The sequence below is a fragment of the Dermochelys coriacea genome, chromosome 2 (assembly GCF_009764565.3).
Source record: "Dermochelys coriacea isolate rDerCor1 chromosome 2, rDerCor1.pri.v4, whole genome shotgun sequence".
Taxonomy (NCBI): domain Eukaryota; kingdom Metazoa; phylum Chordata; order Testudines; family Dermochelyidae; genus Dermochelys; species Dermochelys coriacea.
In genome coordinates this window covers 116,106,100-116,127,723 of record NC_050069.1, presented here as the reverse complement: position 1 = coordinate 116,127,723, position 21,624 = coordinate 116,106,100, and the positions used below count along the sequence as shown (strand labels likewise).

General features: G+C 41.3%; 1 protein-coding gene across 1 annotated transcript in view; it reads right to left on the bottom strand.

Annotated features, from left to right (window-relative positions):
• ELOVL2 (ELOVL fatty acid elongase 2) overlaps positions 1-21,624 on the bottom strand; it is a 93,135-nt gene that overhangs the window by 5,991 nt on the left and 65,520 nt on the right. Inside the window, exons 4-7 of the mRNA XM_038388180.2 lie at positions 15,542-15,619; positions 13,979-14,150; positions 8,044-8,168; positions 3,021-3,155 (exon numbers count right to left, since the gene is read on the bottom strand). Of these exons, the coding sequence (XP_038244108.1) occupies positions 3,021-3,155; positions 8,044-8,168; positions 13,979-14,150; positions 15,542-15,619 (510 nt within the window). The remainder of the gene's footprint in view (positions 1-3,020; positions 3,156-8,043; positions 8,169-13,978; positions 14,151-15,541; positions 15,620-21,624) is intronic.

Genomic DNA, 21,624 nt, shown 5'->3' with positions numbered 1-21,624 from the left:
CCTCCCGGGATAGAGAAGAGCTACTGCATGCATCTCTGGCCTCCGAGTTGTCCTCTGCCTCTGGGTCCCCCTCCCCCTCCTCGTCCAAGATTTCCTCTTCCTGGCTTGGTCCACTCTTGACTGGCACACGAACCTCTAAAGTATCCACGATGATCTTCGCAGTGGAGGTAGAGTTGCCGCCAAGTGTTGCATCCAGCTCTCTGTAGAACCGACAGCGCGTGGGCGCAGTACCAGAGCGGTGGTTTGCCTCTGGTGCCTTGTGGTAGACGTTCCGCAGCTCCTTCGCTGTGACCCTGCGCTGCAGTGTGTCACAGTCATGGCCTCTTTCTGTTATGCATCATGAAATCTGTCCGTAGGTAGCTTAATTCCTATGGCTGGAGAGCAGTTGGGACTGGACAGCCTCCTCTTCCCAAATGCTGATGTCCAGCAGCTTGGCATTGCTCCAAGAGGGGGATCTCCTGGTGCATGGAGCAGGCATGGTCACCTGGAAAGATGCACTGAGACCACGGCATGTATCACCGAGCAAACAGGAAGAGGACTTTCAATAAGGAATTTAGGGGTGGGGGCTCACGGTTGGCCACCTGAGGGCAGGGTAGTAGAATTCAAACCGATGACCAGAGAGGTGAGAACAGGCATTGTGGGACATCTCCCACAGGCCATGCAGCGCTGTAATTGACCAGGATGTTTACACTAGCACCGCGGCACTGTAGCCCTGGTGCAGAAAGCTGTACACCTCTCGTCAGGTGTGTGTGTGGGGGGTGGTTTGGTTTGGATTTTTTTTATAGCACCATGTGCTGCAACTGCACAGTTTCTGCGCACTAAGTGGCTTGGCATTGTGTACACCTTGGGAGTGACACTGAAAAAAGCTGCTTTATTGCACAGAAACTTGCTAGTGTAGACAAGACCTAAACGTAAAGCTTCCAAAAACAGATACTGCTACTCGTTTGTGTTAAGACTGGGGAAATGTATAAAATTCTACTCTCTTTTTTGGAGATTTGTACCCTGAATCAGCATATCAAAATTTAAAAATTATATGGGAAAATGTAAGGATGGGAAAAAATAAGAAATTTATTTCAATTCACTTCTACAGTAAGATGGTATTTCCAAGCATGCATTTAAAAATAAAAGTGAAATGAAAGCAATGCCTCAAAACCTGTTCAGTACACATTGAACACTGTTTAAATTGTATGGATAGGATGTGAGACCTGGTAACTGTTGGATGTGTGACCTACTAGGGAGTTGAATTCAACTATTATCTTGCAAGAAAGTCTGTACCTATTGGTCCAATTTTTTTTATCTGATCAGTTGGCTACAAGGATGTAATCTGAGACACAGTTCATTGTTGGCCCCATCTGATGCTCCATTCTTCCATGGGTGTTGGATAAGGCATTTTAATATACACATCACTTACTCTGCCTGAATTTTTCTCAATTTGCAGCCATTACAACAGCATTATCCAGTGATAAAAGGCTCATTATATTAAAACAGCACCAAATTCAGTCTTTGAGGCTGAAACTTGCATTTTGCAGCAACTGCCTGGTTTTTTGTTTTGTTTTGTTTTTTATAAGCAAGGATATGTTAAGCATAACTAAGTCCTTTTGGCCAAACTCTGCTCTGCTGCATGGTTGAAAATGCAGAGTACCCCCCTAACCTCAGTAGAATTGCTCTGAATTTAAAATGATTAGTGGAATTGAGAACATAATTTGGCCTCTTGCATTTAACCTAGTTGGACAGAATACATTGAAAGAAGGTCTGGTTTAAATCCGAAACATCTGTTAAAAGTTGTGTTAATGGTTTAAAAAAAAAAACAAAAAACCAAACCCCCACTCCCCCCCTCCACACAAACAAAAACAAATGCAGGGGTGAAATTCTGGCCTCACTGAAATCCAATGGGAGTTTTGCCATCTATTTGAATGGGGCCAGATTCCATGATAGATACTTAGACAATTTATCAAGGTAAATCTGACACTTTATGATTAATTGATTAATATAAACGGTTCGGTTAGGAATGCCTATATATTTTTCTGTTTTAAAATGTATTTTGCAGTTTATTATACAGAATTCTCCATTTAATGCTACTGTTTTCAAGAGAATTATCTTCTGTTCTCCATCAATAAAGTTGTATAGGGTTTTGGATATTCCTGCATATTTTCTACATCTATTCTAAATAAGTCCTATTGCTTATTTGCATGTACTTAGTTTTTCTTTATATTTTAAAAAAAAGTAATAAAAATGAAAAAAGGCACCACTCCACCCCAAATATAAAGTTTAAAAGAAAATCCATGACCATTATTCATTACTCTTAGAATTGCCTATGGCATTTCATATTGTCTATTGCATCTGTATTTTTGGCTTGATAGTGCCTTCCTTCACTCTTGAGAATAAACCGCATGTTAGTAGTTCTGTTGGAGTCAATGGGGCTAACTGCACAAGGAAGTCTGGAAGAATTAGTTCCTTCTAGCCTGATCCAGTGCCTGCTGAATTTGCTGAGGTCCTTCTATTGACTTCAGTTAGGCCTTTAATGCTTAAAAGTTAACACTTATTATCTGTCACTGTATTTCCTTTGCTATTTTTATTGGCAGTTGAGGACAGAAAGGAGCTTGCAGAAAGTGCTCAAACACTGTAGAATTGGGCACTTACTGAGAAATGAAATGACATCTCCCTGAACTCAGGATCACTTAATTTTTGAAGGTATGTCTTTTTACATAGTTTACAGCATCCATATTCCGCAACTGCTATAATAGCGAAAAACAAAACAAAAACAACAAACATACATCCACCAAAACCAAAAAAATCTGGTATTTTATTTTAATAAAATGCTACCAAAACTTGATTGTATTAAGATTTCTTATATCCATATATCATTCCATTTGGCAAAACATTCCAGATCTGATTTCTGGTAGCACAGTGCATGGTGGTGTAAATTCACAGAAAGCTGCACTCATCAGCAAATCAAGAGTATAAATAAATATAACCTGAAATCAGACCTCAGTGTGTGATTTTTACATTCCCCAACTTACCTTAATATAAAAGTTTATAAACAGAATAACCAGTGTGGCCATGTATGAAGACTGGAACATTAGACAACCAAAAGGAAATCCACATGGCTTTACAGCTGCACTAAGAGTGTGGATAATGGTGAGCAGAAACTGAATCTGTAAAAGATAGATCAGACATTTTATTTATATAAATTTAGATGAGATTATTTTTTGGGGGGAGTTATTACTATTTGAGCATTTTCAGAAAAGAGGATGGTGATCATTTAATCAAATATTTCCTATGCAATCTCCATATTATAATTTTTTTTAGTTTGTGAGCATTATGTAGGGGGCATTGTTCTGAGACTGTAAGAATTATTCTAATATAAGGCCTAAAGAATTAAGGGTTGGCATTTTATAGATACTTTTGAAAACACACAAGTTTTCTTAGAGGACTGGCTGGCAAACTGGTAGCTATTCTCTTTTAATGGGGCTGTGATGTCCCCTAGAACACTTTGTGCCACCTACAGCATCATCTTTAAAGCAGAACCTAAGAGAAACCTGAGGAATATCTGAGACCTGAGGAAGCCATTTCAGAAGACTGAGCTAAAAATGGAACATCCATTTTAAAGGCGAAACTAGAAGTCTGAGTCAGGTAAAGAACTGTGTTTGTAGGCGTAAGAAGACAGTAAATAAAGCAGAAATGAGATGGGGAGGGGAGCTGCAAAAGATCTCACTTTTTTTTTTAATTGCCAAACACTGCCTAATTAGCTGGATCATATGACCCTGTCCAACCAATTGAATTATGCGGTACTCCCTGGAACCAATGTACGGTATATAGTTTATTTAGAATGAGGCATTATTCTGTTTTAAGTGTGCAGGAAAACAAATATTGTATGACTTGAAAAAGCTTTGCATCTGCTACTTAGACCTAAGAGGCACTCCTGATTCCAAGAATACACATTGTCACATGACCATTTTAGAGCTTTTTTTGGTAGTGTCTGTTCCCAAAATAAGAATAAAAAAGCCTTCTTTAAAATGCAAATGTGTAGAGAACATGCTTCTACCAGTAAGGAGCACAGCATGATGTATGTTTTTGAAACAGCATAATGCTTGATGTATTAATGCTGACTACAAAGGGCAGATGTCTGGATCCAGTACACAAAGCCTAAAGCAGATTTTTCTAAATCAGAGAATGTTTGTCTTGTGATCTCGCATCTTTGTGATTTTGCATTTTCTTATTGTACTATGGTTACATTTCCTGCGTTAGAGAGACTTTGGTGCATCTAAGTAGCTGATGCAAAGCTTTTTCTAGTCGTACAGTTTTAAAGCTCTATAGGAAAGTTGACTGAGCAGTATATCATTTTAATAATTAATAGCTTTTATGACTTTTTAATCAGTGGTGCATTTCCCATGATTTAGTAGTGTCCATTTTCTATGAAGAAGGCCATAAATAATGGGGGGGGGCGGGTTATGACCTATGGAGTTTCTCCTAGAATCACTACTGAATACTGTCTTCCCTCACTGAGTAATATGGTGTACTGTTCATGACACAGAAGCCTATTTGTGGTTCGTTATCCTGTGTTAGCAACTCTTAGAGGCAAAGTAGGTCAGATAATAATTTTTTATTGGACCAATTTCTGTTGGTGAGGGAGACAAGCTTTTGAGCTTATACAGACGAGTCTGTGGAGCTTGAAAGCTTGTCTCTCTCACCAGGTAAAAAGATATTACCTCAACTACCTTGTCTGTCTAATATCCTGGGACCGACACAGCTACAACAACACTGTAGAAAGCAACACTTGTGAGGCCTGACATACTCATTACACCTCACACAATGGTGTAATGATATTTATTTAAAAGGCAGCATGTAATGTATCATTTGAAATCTAATATCTCACTGATACATCATTAATATTCTTGAGTAATGTATGTGGTATGTATTAAGTGTGATGGCTATCTGCTGAAATGATGACTAAAATGTGTTTAAGCCAGGTCTGGCAGGGAGAGTTGGTAAATAGGTCTGTCCTATACAAAGGAATGCTTGGTCAACAGGCAGAGAGAGTGAAGGTCCATTTACATATTAGGTAAACAAAGCTATCAAGCTAACAATTAGGTGCAGACAGTTTCTAGAAGGAAGGAGAAACTTTATCTGAGCTATATGGACAGGGGGTCTGAACCTCAAGTGACAAGCAATTGAATCAACTGATTAATAATATAGTAATGTATACAAAGTTCATCAAATAAGCTGTTTTATGAAAGCCTATGACACACTGGTGCTTAATATATTTATATATATTAACACTGTAAGGAATTATGGATACTCCTTGACATGACTTATGAGGAGAGGCTGAGGGAGCTCGGATTGTTTAGTCTGCAGAAGAGAAGAATGAGGGGGGATTTGATAGCTGCTTTCAACTACCTGAAAGGGGGTTTCAAAGAGGATGGCTCTAGACTGTTCTCAATGGTAGCAGATGACAGAACGAGGAGTAATGGTCTCAAGTTGCAATGGGGGAGGTTTAGATTGGATATTAGGAAAAACTTTTTCACTAAGAGGGTGGTGAAACACTGGAATGCGTTACCTAGGGAGGTGGTAGAATCTCCTTCCTTAGAGGTTTTTAAGGTCAGGCTTGACAAAGCCCTGGCTGGGATGATTTAACTGGGACTTGGTCCTGCTTTGAGCAGGGGGTTGGACTAGATGACCTTCTGGGGTCCCTTCCAACCCTGATATTCTATGATTCTATGATTCTATGATTAGACTTCACAGTCTGTGTCCAATCAAAGGGAGAAACAGGTCTCTGCCAGACAGTGGGATCAGCAGAGCTATTTACCTGTCTCCTATGTAAATTTAAGCATGGTGGAATCAAAACAATGGAAACTCTCTACTTCGTCCTGCTTCTTGAAACTAGGTCATTGAACTTTGGAAGATCTAAGCAAAGACTGAAACCATCTTTGGCATCCATCGCTAGGCAGACACAAGCTCTCTTGCAAGCTGATTAGAAATGGGTCCTTTGACCAGCAGGGTGGTGAAGTTTCTGGGAACTGAATATAGGTGAGAGAGCTGCTTAGGCAAAGATCTTTCACCTAGGGAGACATCTTCTACTTCTGTGGAAAGTCCAGACTGAGGAAAAGTCAGCCAGGGCTGGGAAGAAGGACAGTGTGGTGAGATCAACCATCTTGAACAAAGTCTGTATCTAACTAAATTAAGTTCTAGAGTTTTAGATGCATGTTTTCACTATTATTTGCATGTAACCATTTATATCTGTTTTATTTTTACTATAAACCAATTCAGTGATTTGTTTGAAGGGAAGGGTTATTTACCGCAGTTAAATTAATAATCTACAATGTGCTGTTGTCTGTCTTTAAAGGATCAACTAACCTTATTTCTCTGAGTGGCTCTGGAGAGGGCCAGGCACTAAAGGGTACATGGTTTTGGGAAAATACAGGACTGGGAGTGTGTTGGGGGTCAGTCTGCTAGTAGTAACCAAGGCTGGTGGAAGCCATGGTGAGACTATTGTTGTGCTGCAGGCTGGCTGCGGGAGTCAGAGTTGCTGATCCAGGCATGTACGGCGCACAGACGCTTAGGATGTGACCTGCATGCTTGTATGCTGGCTGCTGTCGTCCAGGTTGTGAGGACAACAGTAGAGCATTTCAGGCACCCAGGATTACAGGACAGGTGGTGACAGCCTCACACTGGTCTTAATTGTGCCCCCAAACATGACACTGTCAAAGTATACTGCATGGCACTATATTGTTCCATTTGAATCTTTACGGGCTCAATCCTGGAAAGTACTGCACACAGTGAACTTCTATTGATACAATGGGCCTGATTCTTGCTATTTACTTGCAAATGAATCCTAAGATTTTTACCCTAAAACAAATACAGAATAAAGGCCAGATTTTTTTTTAAATGAAAGAAGAGATTGGCAGCCAAAAAAAGTGTGCAAATCTTTTTTATGCTGGCAAGTTAGAGTCCACTTTTAAAAAGCTGGGCTCTGACAGTAATCCTACAAGGTTAAAACAATTAAAATCAGAATTAAACCATAAATAGAATCAATGTGCTAGGTTTAAAAACAACAATATCAACAACAACAAAAAACTTGGAATGAAAATGGCTGTTAAGGTAGGTGCAAAACTCAATTTCACATCCTTAGCCTTAATAGTAAGGTTTTGTATCTCTTAAATCAAGTTAATATGTCTGCCTTTTTGCATTTATGAACATGCTTCACTTAAAGAATGGTTCTTCTCTTAGAAGTTACTCTCTAAAAATGGCACAGGGGGAGGAGGGCACATTGACTGTTTCTCAGTGATGCCAAATAGTATCTGAGACCTTCACAAGTAAAAGGATGTTTGTTCATTTCTGTGTGTGTGTGTGTGTGTGTTTTAACTTCTGTTAGTACAGACAGGTCTAGCTGGATTCTCACTGGCTCATGTAACACCAACAACAAGGATTCTACAGTAGAACCTAGTTAACAATTCTAGTGGTCTTGTGTGAGACTTTGCAGCTCTAACAGGAGTAAAAAGCAATAAAAACATCAGTGAAGTAAGCAGCTGTAACTGAATAAACTTAGGGAGTAAGTCTAACGTATGTAGTTATTTTGCAGAGAAGAATCACACTTTAAAAGCCACAGCAATTGGATATTCTATCCTCATGCTTAAATAACTTGCTAAGTACTTCAGTCCTGTTCCACCCTGTGAGTTCAGTTCAGATGAATTAAGGTTAGTATTGAATAAGCATATTCCTTATAAAAATTGGCTCCATAGACCCTGTTCAGATCTTGATCCACATTAAATTTATTCTAGTGTTTGAGGCTGAATTTGGATTTGACAACACAATTTGACTTTGATCATACTGAACCCCCGTGAGGTTTTTTTCCACCAGATTTCTGCTTTTGGATCTGATCTGGAAACAAAGACTTGGGGGTTGAATTTGGGTACAAGAATTTGAATCAGAGGTCCTTCCTCTCCCACATTTCAAAAGATTTATATTCAAGGTTACAGTTTTATGCCACCTCTTTGGACAAAAAGCATTTATTCAAAGTAAAGAGAAAGTGAAATATAAATGTACCAGTTGTGCCTGAGTGAGGTATTTCTTCCACCACAGATACTTGCGCATGGAAGGAATGACAGAAAATCCATAGTAGGAGTACATGAGAACATGGATAAAACTATTCAAGGTGGGTCCAAAGAAACCTGTAAGAATCCAACAAAGAAAATATTTTATTCAGTGGTATCACTGGGGGTGGGGTGAAGGACTTTCTACCAGGAAATATGTTCTTACAATTTACAGGGAGGGACGTTTCCTGATCACTAGCATTCTGTCACTGCATATAGTAATAATCCTCTCTACCTTTTTCTTTTCTCACTTCTGGTCTTGGACTTGCACTGGATTCAACACTAGGGATTGCTCACCTTCCCTTTCCCCCCTCCCACCACCACCACAAAAAAGTCTTACTACACTGTGACACGTTCCATTGGTACCAGCTAGCAAAGGGTTCACTCTTCTTTGCAAGCAACTCCTGTCTCAGACATGGCACACACAGTGCTTTCATTGTAGTTATCCATGAAGGCTAGCATGTGCTTGTAATTTATCGATACTCATAATCATTGTGGGATGTGTGTACGGGGAATAGTTAAGGAACAATGTAACTATACTGAAAATTACACCTTTATGATCTTGGAATGAAAGTGGTTTACAGGGAGAATGTCTCGGTGATGACCAGTTTAAGCAGGAGAGAGTTGTCACCACTGTTCCCGCTAAGCTGTGCGAGTGTGTGCACGCACACAGATCCTAAACCACGTGCACACGGCGAAACACCACGCACACACAAATTTGCACAAAAGCACAACAATTTGCACAGAAGAAATTTTTTTTGACACACAGCCTGTCAAAAATTAGAGGGACCATTGGTTGTCACCTCTCCTAGGCTAATATGAAACGCATTGATGGCTTCATTGTCCATCGTTGCACCAACACAGAAAAGTCAATGGAAACCATCAAAGATAAACTATAAACATTGAAAGCACTTGGAAGTGAAAAGGAACAATGTGACAGCCTGGGGATCACACTTTCTGTGAATAAAAACTGATTGAGTATATCACAGGATGGAGAAAGATATGCTGGATCCACTCACTGAGTAGGTACCTTGATGAGTGGGGGTGCTTCATGAAAGATTGGGTCGTGGCTCTTTAGAGCTAGCAAGTGTTGCAAAAGACTGAACTTTGGGGTAAGAATCGACTCTCTTAAATAGTAAAGGAGACTATTAATAAATGTAGGCCCTAGTTTGTGTTTTATGATTTTGTGATGTGTGTAACCATTTGTTTCCATGGCTTACACTTGCTTCTGATGGAGACTCCGGTATTTCTGGGGGTATCCAGTGATCAGGGGCTGGTTACCACAGGTGGACACTTTGAAGGGACTCAGAGGCTGGGGTACATCTATTGTCAACCTGCAGGGCTGGTATAGAGGAGAGTGCTAGAGTGGCTGACTGTGTTGGGGAGCTAATGCCTAGCTCCCCAGGCAAGTCTCCCTCATGCGGGAGGTGAGTGGGAACAAGATGACACTCGTCCGTGGGTGCCTTGAGAAGTGCCTCATACACCCAGCTCTTCTTCTTTCCTTAGTTTCTTTTCATTTTATGCCATAGGCTGTATATTTTACTCTGTGCTTCCTCTCTCCCGTCTTCCTTTTTATTTTCTAGATTGTAGGCCATCCCTTCTTTGTTCTAAAAATTCTTTGTCTTGTCATTCTAAGCTCTAAACACTCAGCTATTTTAGATTATTATGTTGTAATAAACAGCAGCCTAATGCCTGGGGAAGATAAAAGAAAATACACAACTTCCATTATTAAACACAGCTGCGAGAGCTTTACTCTTTGTGTCTGACTAACATTCATGTACTTGAGCAAATTCTGTTACCTTAATTGAGGGAAAAACTTTCATTGACTTCAGTGAGTGTTTTGCTTGCTTAAGGACTGCAGAATTTGGCTCTAAACAATATTTCACCATTACAATCAATTTCAGTAACGGAATATTAATTCTAGCATTCTGTATGATGTGGATAAATTACCCTGTATGCTTTTGCCCAGATAGTTGAGCAGGAAGTAGCAATATTGCTAAGTTACATGTGTTCATTCTGTTAGTAGAATGTTCAGCAGCTACAGAACATGTTAACATTTGGTCAGAGATCAAATCGGTCTGATTCTTGTGACACAAGGCCCTCTCAGTGCCCACTGGCCATGGGAGCAGGGGCTACATAGGGTTTTACAGGAATTCCCTTGGTCATGTATGCGCATAATAATTCACTAAAGGATGACACGCAAGATCTTCACCGCGAACCAGTAGCCCGCTGGTTGACGTAATCATTGCAAAACGCATGTAGGAGTAATATTTAAGGACTCGTGTCTCTATACTGAAAATTGCGTTTTTAAGGTCTTGGAGTTTTGAGGCAAGTCTCCAGGAGGTGACATGCATTGGACATGTTCCTTTCAGGGAGGCGGTAACAGACACTTGCCTCCCTGTCTGGTCATGAGTGTATTGTGTGTTGTCTACCTCACAATGGAGACCTATTTGCTGACTCAGGGCTTGTCTACACTACCACTTAAGTGGATGTAACTTGCATTGCTCGGAGGAGGGGGGTGTCCTGTTCACATCCCTGAGCGACGCACGTTACAGTGACCTAAGGACTGTCCACACCACGCTATGTCAGCGGCAGACGCTCTCCTACCGACATACCTTCCATCTCATGTGGCGGTGGAGTAATTATGCCGACAGAAGAGCCCTCTCCCATTGGCATCGCATGTCACCAGACACGCTACAGCAGCACACCTGCACCCACGTAGCAGGGTAGTATAGACTTGCCTTGAGCTTAGATTCCAGCTGTAAATTGCAAAATCTACAAGACAGAATCTACAGGAAGAAACAAAGCACCAGCAGGTGTCCTGTTTATGAGTGAAAACAAAGGAAGTGACTTGGCTATCTTGGGAAGCAAAGAACACACTGGGTCCTTCACCTAAGAGACCTGCTGCGCTGATACATTGATATCTATGTAAGCAGGATCTCAATGAGCTGTCCCCTGACATCCAATGATGAACTGGGGAAAAAGACTCGAAGAGCAGACCATATTTGCATTGACACACTCACTCTGCCTAGGTATTCAGCAGACAGCTGCTTTGCTAAAGTGATCAAGTTTGGCTGGTTTGGGGTTACAATTCACTTTACTCATATAAGGATAATACTAAAGGGCAGCAGAACTGTACTTGGCATGCCCTGATTAAGTAGGTCACCCTAAACTGAAACTCACTTGCTAAGCAGGGGCTAAGGATGTCAAATCCCAGTGAAAATGAGATGGGGTGGGACGGGTGTTCCTATCTGATGGGATAGACTCTGCCTAAAAAGTCCTAGACACCTTTTGAGCCTCTCCTCTTCAGGGTCTAAGGACAAAGCTGATTGGACTCAACTGAGAGTCCTTGTTTCTGTGCAGTAGTTACTAGAGTTGAAAACACTAATGAAAAGGTCTAGGGGCTAAGCCTTAGACCTGGTGTGGAGACAGTGTTGCAGTGAAAGATAATGAAGAGAGAGAGAGAGCAGCTGAGTTCCCCCTACTCGGTGAAATCACTAAGAGCTGGATTTTATGATGGACCCTCAGAATGCAACACTGCGGAGGTAGCAGTGGGTGGCAAGTATCAGCAAAGATAGCAGCAGCAGAGCTGAGTGGTGGCAGACAGCAGCAGCAGAGTTGATGATGAGTGGCCAGTGGTGGCAGAGATAATGGTAGCTGACCAAAGACAACCAATTGTGAGTGGAGTGCAGTAGAGGACAAGGGGAGTAGTGTATTAAAGGGACATTTGTTTCCTGTAAGGTGAGAAACTGAGGCAAAGGACATGACCCAACATACTGTGGGTAGGTGTTTGCTTAGGATTAGATGCTTTCAGATTGTGGTTGCTGTGTTTTCCCAAATGAATGCTGGGTTGCCTTTCCCTTTTTAATAAGTTTTCTTTTGTTACATACAGACTTGGCATTTGCGAATGGGGAAGTACTGCCTCTTGGGTGGGGTGGTTAGTTTTTCCAGGTTACTGGGTGGGGGCTTGAGCTCTGTTTTGTACTGGTAAGAGGAACCCCCCCTATATGTTAAACCTTGTCTTATTGCAGACTCCACCTGGCTGAAAAGTTACAGCAAAGCACTGTGGGTTAAGCGGAGAGGGGATCTCAGCTGGAAGAGTTAAGCAGTGAATCTGAATATGGTGAGTGTCCAGTGGAACGGGGTAGACATTCCAGGGAGATGCTCGGGAGAGGGGGGGCTCAAGGGTTGCAATGTGCCTGTGTGAACCTGTAAAGAGACAGCAGAGCCTGTGAGGCTTAGAGGCAAGTGCTTGTGTTGCATGTGGCCGGTGGAGCTGGGGAGCTGACTTCCAGCAGGCACGGACAAGGCATCCTCACGCGAAAGCAGCGCTTTGAAGTGCGAGCATGGTTATGCTTGTTTTGTTGGTTGATCACGCTCCTGAGCCAGCAAGTTAGAGCGCTATAAAATGTAAGTGTAGACAAGACTTCACATTTACACTGTCAAGTACAGGGTATGCTCTGATACTGATTTCTCATCAGTTTTACAACAGTGTAACTCCATTGCACTTCAGTAGAGTTAATTCTGATTTACTTTTGTAAAAGTGAGAGCAGACTTAGTCCCCTTCTCTCCTAACAGCCCAGACCTCATATGAAGTTAAGGCTGAATCCTCTTCCCATAGAAATAGATGGGAATTTTTGCTACTGACTTCAAGGGGAGCAGGATCAGGCCTTTACCTATTCAAAATGAGGACTTGAGAATATGATAGTTCTTGACTTGTCAAAGTTTGGGTGACAAATGCAATTACGATTCCTCAGTAGTGTGTGAAGTTGAAAAGTTAAATAACTTTTTTTAAAATATTCACAAGAAATAGGAACACTTGAGAGGGAAGCATAAACCTTCACTAAGGCAATAGGTAATGGCAGCTCCTCATCAGCAAACAAACTGGGCTTTGCCTACCCTGGATGGAGTTTGAATATTCTCTTTATTGCTATATAGTGGTTTTGAGTACACTATATTTTTTTTTCGTTTGGCCTGCGTACTTCTAAATGTCTTCAAATCAGTTATGCTGGTCACAGATGCTTAGTTACACATTTTATAAATGAAAGATCTTGCTAGTGCAAGAAGTCAAAAATTTATAAGCATTTGAATGTTGTGCTATACAGCAGGGGTGAAACTCCCATTGACTTCATTATTTTGCCTTAAATATCTTATGGGACAGATTCTTCTCTCAATTATACCATTTGAGGGAGATACACTTGCATAAAACTGGTTTGAGGAGAATCGGGACTTATCTATCAGTCTAGGCACTTTATACTGTGCTCATCACTAGGGCACTGGGTCTGTCACAGATTCTGTGACTTTCCACAACCTCCATGACTTCTGCAGTGGCTAGTGTGGCTGAACTCTGTGCCGCCCAGACAGCTGGCTCTGGGGCCAGCTACTTGAGCGACGCTGGCCACATGGTGCCCCCCCAATCAGTGGACCCCTGCAGCAGTGGCCTCCCAGGGAATCCCCCTAAGCAGTGCCTCCCCAGCAATGCCCCCCCACCCAAGATTTAGTCATGGGTATTTATAGTACAAGTCACAGGCCATGAATTTTGTTTATTGCCTGTGACCTGTCCAGGTCTTTTACCAAAAATACCCGTGACTGAATTGTAGCCTTGTTCATCACTGTAGTATCTGAGCATGGAGCAATAGTTTGGTGGCCTGGTAGTCTGATCCTGAGCACTCGCAATTCTTTTTTATTTCAATAGGAGCGGCAGGTGCTCAGTATCTCTGAAAATAAGTCCGTATGAGACTATACTTGCCTTGATTTTTATAGGGATTTGTGAATAATTCTGCAGATAGCTGCTATTACTATTAATGTGCTTGCCATGCATAGCTTTGTGCAAATTCTCTCCATCTATCCCCTTAACGTACTGATGAGAAAATGATAGAACCACTTACTTTGCCCACAAGGGATCCAGTTCAGAACACACCACCAGATGTTAAACATAGTGGCATGATGATATACATGAAGGAAAGTAATTTGACTGTTTTTCTTCCTCAGTACAAAGAAAATAGTGTCCATGAATTCAATTACTTTGGAAAAATAATACCACCACAACACCTTGGCCACCTGTATGAGCAAGAGAAAGAGAAATAAAGGTCTGTCCGTAAAGGGCTAAATTCTGCTACCCTTAATCAGTCCTTGCTCTAAAAAAATTTCCACTGAAGTCATTTTCCCATTGATGAAAGATGGCAGGATTTGGCCAAAAGTTTCTTATTCCTTAAGTACACTTAGACCTCTAATCTGTTTTGCATGTAATTAAGATTTTTCTGAACTGATGTCAGTTAAAAATGCCTTCTGATCTAAACTTCCACAGTAAGGCTTTCTAATTGCTCTTCATCTGTACCAAAAAGTTACAATAGCCTTTTTCTAGGGGGCTTTACAGGCAGACACTGGAGTGGGAAGAATGTGAAGCACAATGAACTATCGGGATGCTTGAACAGCAACCGACTTGGGGACTGTTGCTATTAGAATACTTTTCAAACATGATCTGAAAAAAAATAAATGACTAAATATTTTAAATGTGTTGTAATATACAAGTTCTCAAAAGCGTAATTAAAGTAGGCAGCCAGCATAATCCATTATCAAAGCCCCCTGGACACAATGGAGCAGATCCTCCATAGGGAGGTATGCCAATTAATATCTTAATTTCACAGGACCCTTAAAGCAGGGTATGGCAGTGAGATTCACAGAGTCTATAAAACAAGGAGAGCAAAAAAATGTTTATAGTAGTAGTATCTCCCAGTGAGGAACAGGAAAAACATCATATAGGTGGGAAAATGTCTGAGTGACCCTGGAAGGCCAAAATGTGGAAAGTCCTAGAGAAGGAGAAAAGGGGCCAAAATGGAGGAATGGAGTGAGTATTGGGGTGAAAAGGAAGAGGGATTAACTATATCAGGTGAGAGAGTTCATGGAGAATTTGTAACAGTAGAAGGACAAAAGTTTGAATTTTAAGGTATGTAATAAGAGTCAAGGCTAGAGATGAGCCAAAGATGCAAAATCTGGATCCAAGCATTCCTGGAGTTCAGGTTGGTTCAGACACTGGTTTGGACCCATAAGAACCCAAATTTGCTTGGACAATTTCACCAGAGGCTTTTAATTAAAGGACTTGTTTTCCATAGAAAACATTTCCATTTTGTATTGGCATCTGTTCTGATAATTAATGATGATGCAATTCCAGATGAGCCAGAAATATTGGAAATAAGCTTTTGTAAAAGCCTTTCCAGAACAAAAATATACTTCTCACATTGTTCTCTACCCTATACAGGGGAATGAGGACACATCCAACCTGGATCAGCACATACATATCCCACTGTGTAACAAACAGAAATAAGATTGTTTTAAAAAAAATCCTAATGCTAAAATCTAAATAGGCCAGTGATGCAAGGGAATAGCACCCAAGCCTATGGAGAAATAGACCACAACATCTTTTAGTTACTGAGTTGTTGTTTCTGCCTCACCCGGATATCAGCTTCTCCTGCGCTGGCAAGGTTCTGACATTGCAAGTTATAGCCTCCTTCCCAACTGGAGAGAATAAGCTGGAAAAAAACACAGAAAATCACTCAACAAAAGTATTCATTCATATTCCTCTGTGCTTCCGCTCAGCATTGCAGTGGAAATGGCACAGAATTTGGGCCACTGCTGATTCATCCCGCGAACAGATGCTATTAAAATAGTCTATTTCCATATATCAGATTAGGGTTCTGTTCTGGAATTAAAAGGTTAGAAGGTGGTGATGGAAATACACAATGCAACAAACCCAGCCTTTCTCATTTTGCTGGACTTGAAACTTCAAACCTATCATAGATAGGTTGTCATTTCTAACAGTGCTTCTCAACCTGCAGCTCTTTAGGAAGTCGTGCATCTTTTGTAGAGATTCTGTGTTTTGAGTAGAGCTGTTCTATCTGACACATGCAGGGCAGCAGGAGAAGTGCTAAACAGATTACTGGTGCAGCCAATATCTTTCCCTGTTCCTCCAAATAAACTGAAAGTGTATTTGGGCTGGGGAAGGAAGGAGAGAATATATGTTTTCCCATACCATTTATTTATATATATAATCTCCCAGGAGAAGAGAGTACATATTGTACTAATAAAGTGGAAAAGAGTCTTAAAATAATTCCATAGGAGTATCCTGATGCTGCATTAAAGTGTCACGTGAATATGTGACGAGTTAACACCATGCAAAACTACAAAACAAATGTAGCAATGCAAAGGGTGTCGCTGTGATTATTTTGTGGGTCTCTGGAAGCCCACACAGGGGAAAGTAAGCACAGCTCTTCCAGAATCAAAGACCAATGGGGGTGACTAGACAAATCCACTCCAGGCTGTAACACCTCCAGGGAGGTACAGCCATCTGTAGAGGCTTGCATGTACTGGTTCAAACTGGATTCTCCAGAGACTATCAAACAAAGGACTTTTGGATAAATACCCTGAATTTAAACTGATTAAGGTCTTCTTTCTGTTCCAGAAAATTGTCAGAACCACCTGTCAAAAGGAGGGGGTCCAATTCTTGTGGAAGGATTAGAAGGATTGTCACTGACTAGAGCCCTTGTTAGATTTGCTGGGGTGATCTCTGTTAAGCTTATTAGCATGGCTGTAGGGTCTTCTCTTCTTACTATATTTGCTCTGTAAAACTTTCATCTTAAGAATAAATGTACTTGTGTGGTAATTTATAATTGTGGGCAACTGTGCTGTTTATCACCTCTGAGGAGAAAGCAAAGTGCAAACACACAAACCTGTTTAGGTGATTTGGCTTGCTGGGGAACTCGCAGTGTAGGCGGGGAACTATGCAGTCTGGAAAAACCTTGCTCAGTGGGGAGAGAGTCTCGGGTCTGAATGCAAGAGAGGTGATCGCTGAGGAGCCAGAAACCTAGAGAGGGAGTCCTTACTGTACTGCAGATGGGGGATACTGGTGCAGTTGCGCTGACTTGTGACACAGTCTACAAAATCTGGCCCTTGGAAAAGCATCTCTGGTTTTATTTACATATGTATTTGGAGGAGGGGTGGAAGGATGAGGAAAAAAAAACAGAAGGAGTACTTGTGGCACCTTGGAGACGAAAAAATTTATTTGAGCATAAGCTTTCGTGAGCTACAGCTCACTTCATCGGATGCATTGGGTGGAAAATACAGAGGGGAGATTTATATACACACAGAGAACATGAAACAATGGGTTTATCATACACACTGTAAGGAGAGTGATCACTTAAGGTGAGCCATCACCAGCAGCAGGGGGGGAAAAGGAGGAAACCCTTTCATGGTGACAAGCAAGGTAGGCTATTTCCAGCAGTTAACAAGAACATCTGAGGAACAGTGGGGGGTGGGGGGGAAAATAGTTTTACTTTGTGTAATGACTCATCCACTCCCAGTCTCTATTCAAGCCTAAATTAATTGTAGCTCACAAAAGCTTATGCTCAAATAAATTTGTTAGTCTCTAAGGTGCCACAAGTACTCCTTCTCTTTTTGCGAATACAGACTAACACGGCTTCTACTCTGAAACCAGAAAAAAAAAACAGTAGCTTGTCTCCTAAAGGATTGTTTTTCTTCTTTCTGAAGAGCGAGCTGAGGTAAAGTCTGTGTCTTGATGCATGTTACCATTTACTGAAGGTTATCTCTGCCTTTGATCAGCTTTAGGTGCTGTTTAGGAACCACCGTGCCTGTACTCTAGTAGGTCATGCAATGACAAGAACTGCTGAGTACTGTATTGACTTTTGCTGCCACACCTGACCTTGACATGCCCCATGAGAAACCCTCTACTCAATGATTGCCAGTCTCTCTTTTCCCCACCAGAGAAGGCTTAAGACAATGTTTCCTACAATGTGTATACATACAAGTGTATCATACTTATTAAATAGAAATACACATACTGTGCAGCAAACCTACAGTGGTTTCACAGTTTACAAATTAGTTTGCCATTGAAGTTTAAATAGCTATTCTATCTGCAACCCGAAGGATGTCTGTGGATGAAATCATTGCTATTCCCATTGGACGTTCAAGCAACTGTGATTTAATGTCTTCTTCAATCAATAGGCAAAGAAACAAAATATCTTAACCTTTTAGCTGTACTATTCCATGATGTTCAGTCAGAACAGATTTTTGTGTGGAGAGTGAGAATGGGTCACTTAACATCCTTCTGTAAAGAGGAGTGAGTTTGTGAAAATGTCCTTTTAAACTGTTTCATCATAACGCACCCATTTACGCGTGAGAAACGCAAGTGGCTTGTTCTATGTACCTTACAGGGGGTTTAAAAAAATACTGGAAAACATAAGGGGAAAAAGAGATGTCGTCATTCTCTGGCAAACCCTTCATTTATGTTTCTTGGCTCTGCAGGCCAGTGTTCTGTATGCTACAGTTAATCTCTGAAGCAGAATAGGTGGAGCCCCAAGTTCTTCTACAAGGTACTGTTATTTCCAGTATAGAACTGTAAAAATCCCTAATTGAAGAAAACAAACCTTAGATCTTGTACTACATTCACCTTCTATCTGAGAATCTAAGTTCACAACAGCTCTAGAAGGCAGATGATGAAATGGACCAAAAGGGAGATTAGTGCCTTGATTTTCAGAGGGGGCAACGAAAGACATAGGCTTAGGATAGATGGAAATGTCTTTCTTTACTCGCAGGACCCAACAGTTAAGCAGCTTGCTACTTTTTCCCCCATTAAAGCATTTCTGCTTTAACTGAAGCGATGGGGCTTGTTCTCCTTAAGCCACAGGTTTGATCCTCATTGTCCGCTGTGTCTGTGGTCAGAGTTATGAGGTCACATTTCATTATACTGAGTCCCCGCCGGTCCCATTGATTTCACCTCTGAAAATCAGTCCACAAATGACTTGTCTATGGTCAGAGGGAAGTCTCTGGCAGAGCATGGAATGGATTTATTGACTTCTGATCCTTGGCTTAGCCACAAGCAAGCCCATCTTCTCACCTGAAAAAGCAAAAAGCACTTTCTACTGCTTTGGTTCAGGCAAACTGAACTTTTAAATCTCTTAAGGATACTCTCAGCTGTCTTAGTCCACACTTTTAGGATATTTTATTTTAAAGAGAGAGAATGGCTTTCCAAAACTATTATAAAATGTATTGAAATATCTTAATCAATGACGTGTCAGTGAAACCAGAGTGTCCCCTGCTCCCCCAACACCTTTTTGAGTTAAATAAAGCCTCCAGCAGAGTTTGCAACCCAGGCAGTGCCACCTTTATGCTTTGGCTGTGAAACTCAGAGAGGGGAACTAATCCAGTTGCGTTGTTCAAACTGAATGAAGTTCAAATGTAAACCAGTGCCATTAATGGTGAAAATTAAATTAGAATTATTTCAGTTTTAATATATCTAAAGCACTGGCAAATAGAATAGGACATTTTTTTTTATAAATACATATGAAAAGAAGTCTCGTGCCGTCATTTTAAAATATCAGGTGCCTACAGCCAAAACAAGCCTTAGAGTATCTGCGGTGCTGCAAGGATGGTGTTAGAGAAGTGGATTTATGAAGTGACAATAATTAAATACTTTTCCAGATCAGTATTGTGTTTTAAAAAAAAAGGAGCGGGGGGGAAGAGGTTGTGAGAGAAAAGATTTCCCCCACTCCTTTAGAACTGTCCAAATACCACTGGTTTTGTTTACAATGTGTGCTACAGGTCACTAAAATGGACAGAATGGGACCATTGCCTAGAATATCCAGCTGGAGAACTCTTTGCAAATGCCTGGTGCAGCTAAGGTCACACAAAATACTCTGCCAGAGAGCTTCAGTTCCTATTTCTTGCATTCTACCATGAACCTCCAGGATTTGTGTTCTCTGGCCTGCGTGTACTCACTTCCTCTCCTGTGGAAGAGAGGGTGGAAAAAGACCCCCAGGTCTCAACAGGTTTATTCCACCTGTGGCTTTGCATTTTCCCCTTAAAGTGGAGGGGCTGGCAGCATGGTAGAAAAAGCAGGGGCATTTTCAGCACAGCTGTGATTGGGCCACGATCTGTGGTAAAACTAATACCAGTAGAAGACCTTTGACCCACCCTCTACTGCAGCATTGCTCTCTCCCATCACAGCACACTGCCCTGGCATCTACTACTGGCTGGCTTTCAACCACCTTCCTGATCCTACTCCCTCCTGGATTTTGTGCTAAACAGTACAGGGGGAGTTGCAATACAAAATGGATAGTAAATTAGAGTCTTCTGCACAGAGAATTTACTGCACTGAACAGAGGTTCCCTAACTCACCAATTGTCCCCACTGGTACGCATCACTTTGACCATGCAGAGCTGAGCTCCCCTGTGGCATTTGGCAGAGGCAATTACTTGGTGCAGGAGGGATGCTAGTGCCCAGTTGCTTTTCTGTCCAGCCTCTCTCAATGCCCTTCCTAACAGTTTCCCATAGCTTTGCCTTTCTCTGCAAAGCAGAGGGGAGCATAGGAGCCTGAATGGGTACTTCTGTTTTTTGTATAGGCAAGAAAGTCTTACTAACAAGCTTTCTTAGATCAGCTGATTAATCATTACCTTGTCATTTCAGACATGCTGGAAGAACCTCAGTTTGTCATCTTGCCCTTGACTGGCAACAGATACAGAACTGGAGTAAAGGATCTCATTTGAGCAAAGCTTTTTGAATAGGATATCGCTTTACTGACTGTGACATTAGGAATTCCAGTAAGGAATGTCTTCGGCTGGGTTAAATAAATACAATCAGCTTTGCTAAATGCTTCAACCACTAATATTGCTAATGAAAACAAGAAGGAAGGAAGCATTGCTATTGCTCATAATATTTGTGTTTTTCTTAGCCTCTTCTTCCCCCAGCTCCTGAAATAGTGGGATCTTGCAACTAGACTCAGAGAGTGACACACCAGGATCCAGTTGCAAGATTTGGCCCAAAGGTAGAAGATAAAGCTGGAATGGAAAGAAAGCTCCGACTGCTTCTTACATCCTTTCTCCCCTTAGTTCTTCTGCTACTTCTCCCAATTGCTCTATTCAGACTCTATGCAGGTTTTTCATCAGCAGATCTTTTTGTTATAATTATGCCACTTTGGTAATGCCTGTGCAGCCAACTCTTGTGGGGGACTTTTATCATGAATCGTGCATTAGGGAGGTTTACTTAAATCCCCGTCTCCTGGAGACAAGTGAGAATGTGACGGTCTCAGCTTTTGTCAAATAAAAAAAAGTAAAAGTAAATTTCTAGCCATGTTGATGGTAGAGAAAATCTTGAAAATGTGACTCAAAAACCACTAGGGAAAGACAAAGAACCCAACAGTTAATTAAAAAAATCTCATGATTGTTTGGGACCCAACTCATGATTTTTGAACTTTTGGCATTGATACTGTGATTCCCCACAGTTCCTAGAGGGCAAAGGGAAAGAGGGCCCTATCTCTTACTGGGCTCAGATTCAAAACCCCTTTAATATTCTGCACTATGCAGTAAGATTGTCATTCTTCATGTTCTCAGGGGCTTTTATTTGCTCTTACTGTTCCTTCTTGCAGAATTCCCCATATTATCAGTCTTCTAGATTAGTGGTTCTCAACCAGGGGTATGTGTACCCCTGGGGGTATGTAGAAGCCTTCCAGGGGCTACATCAACTC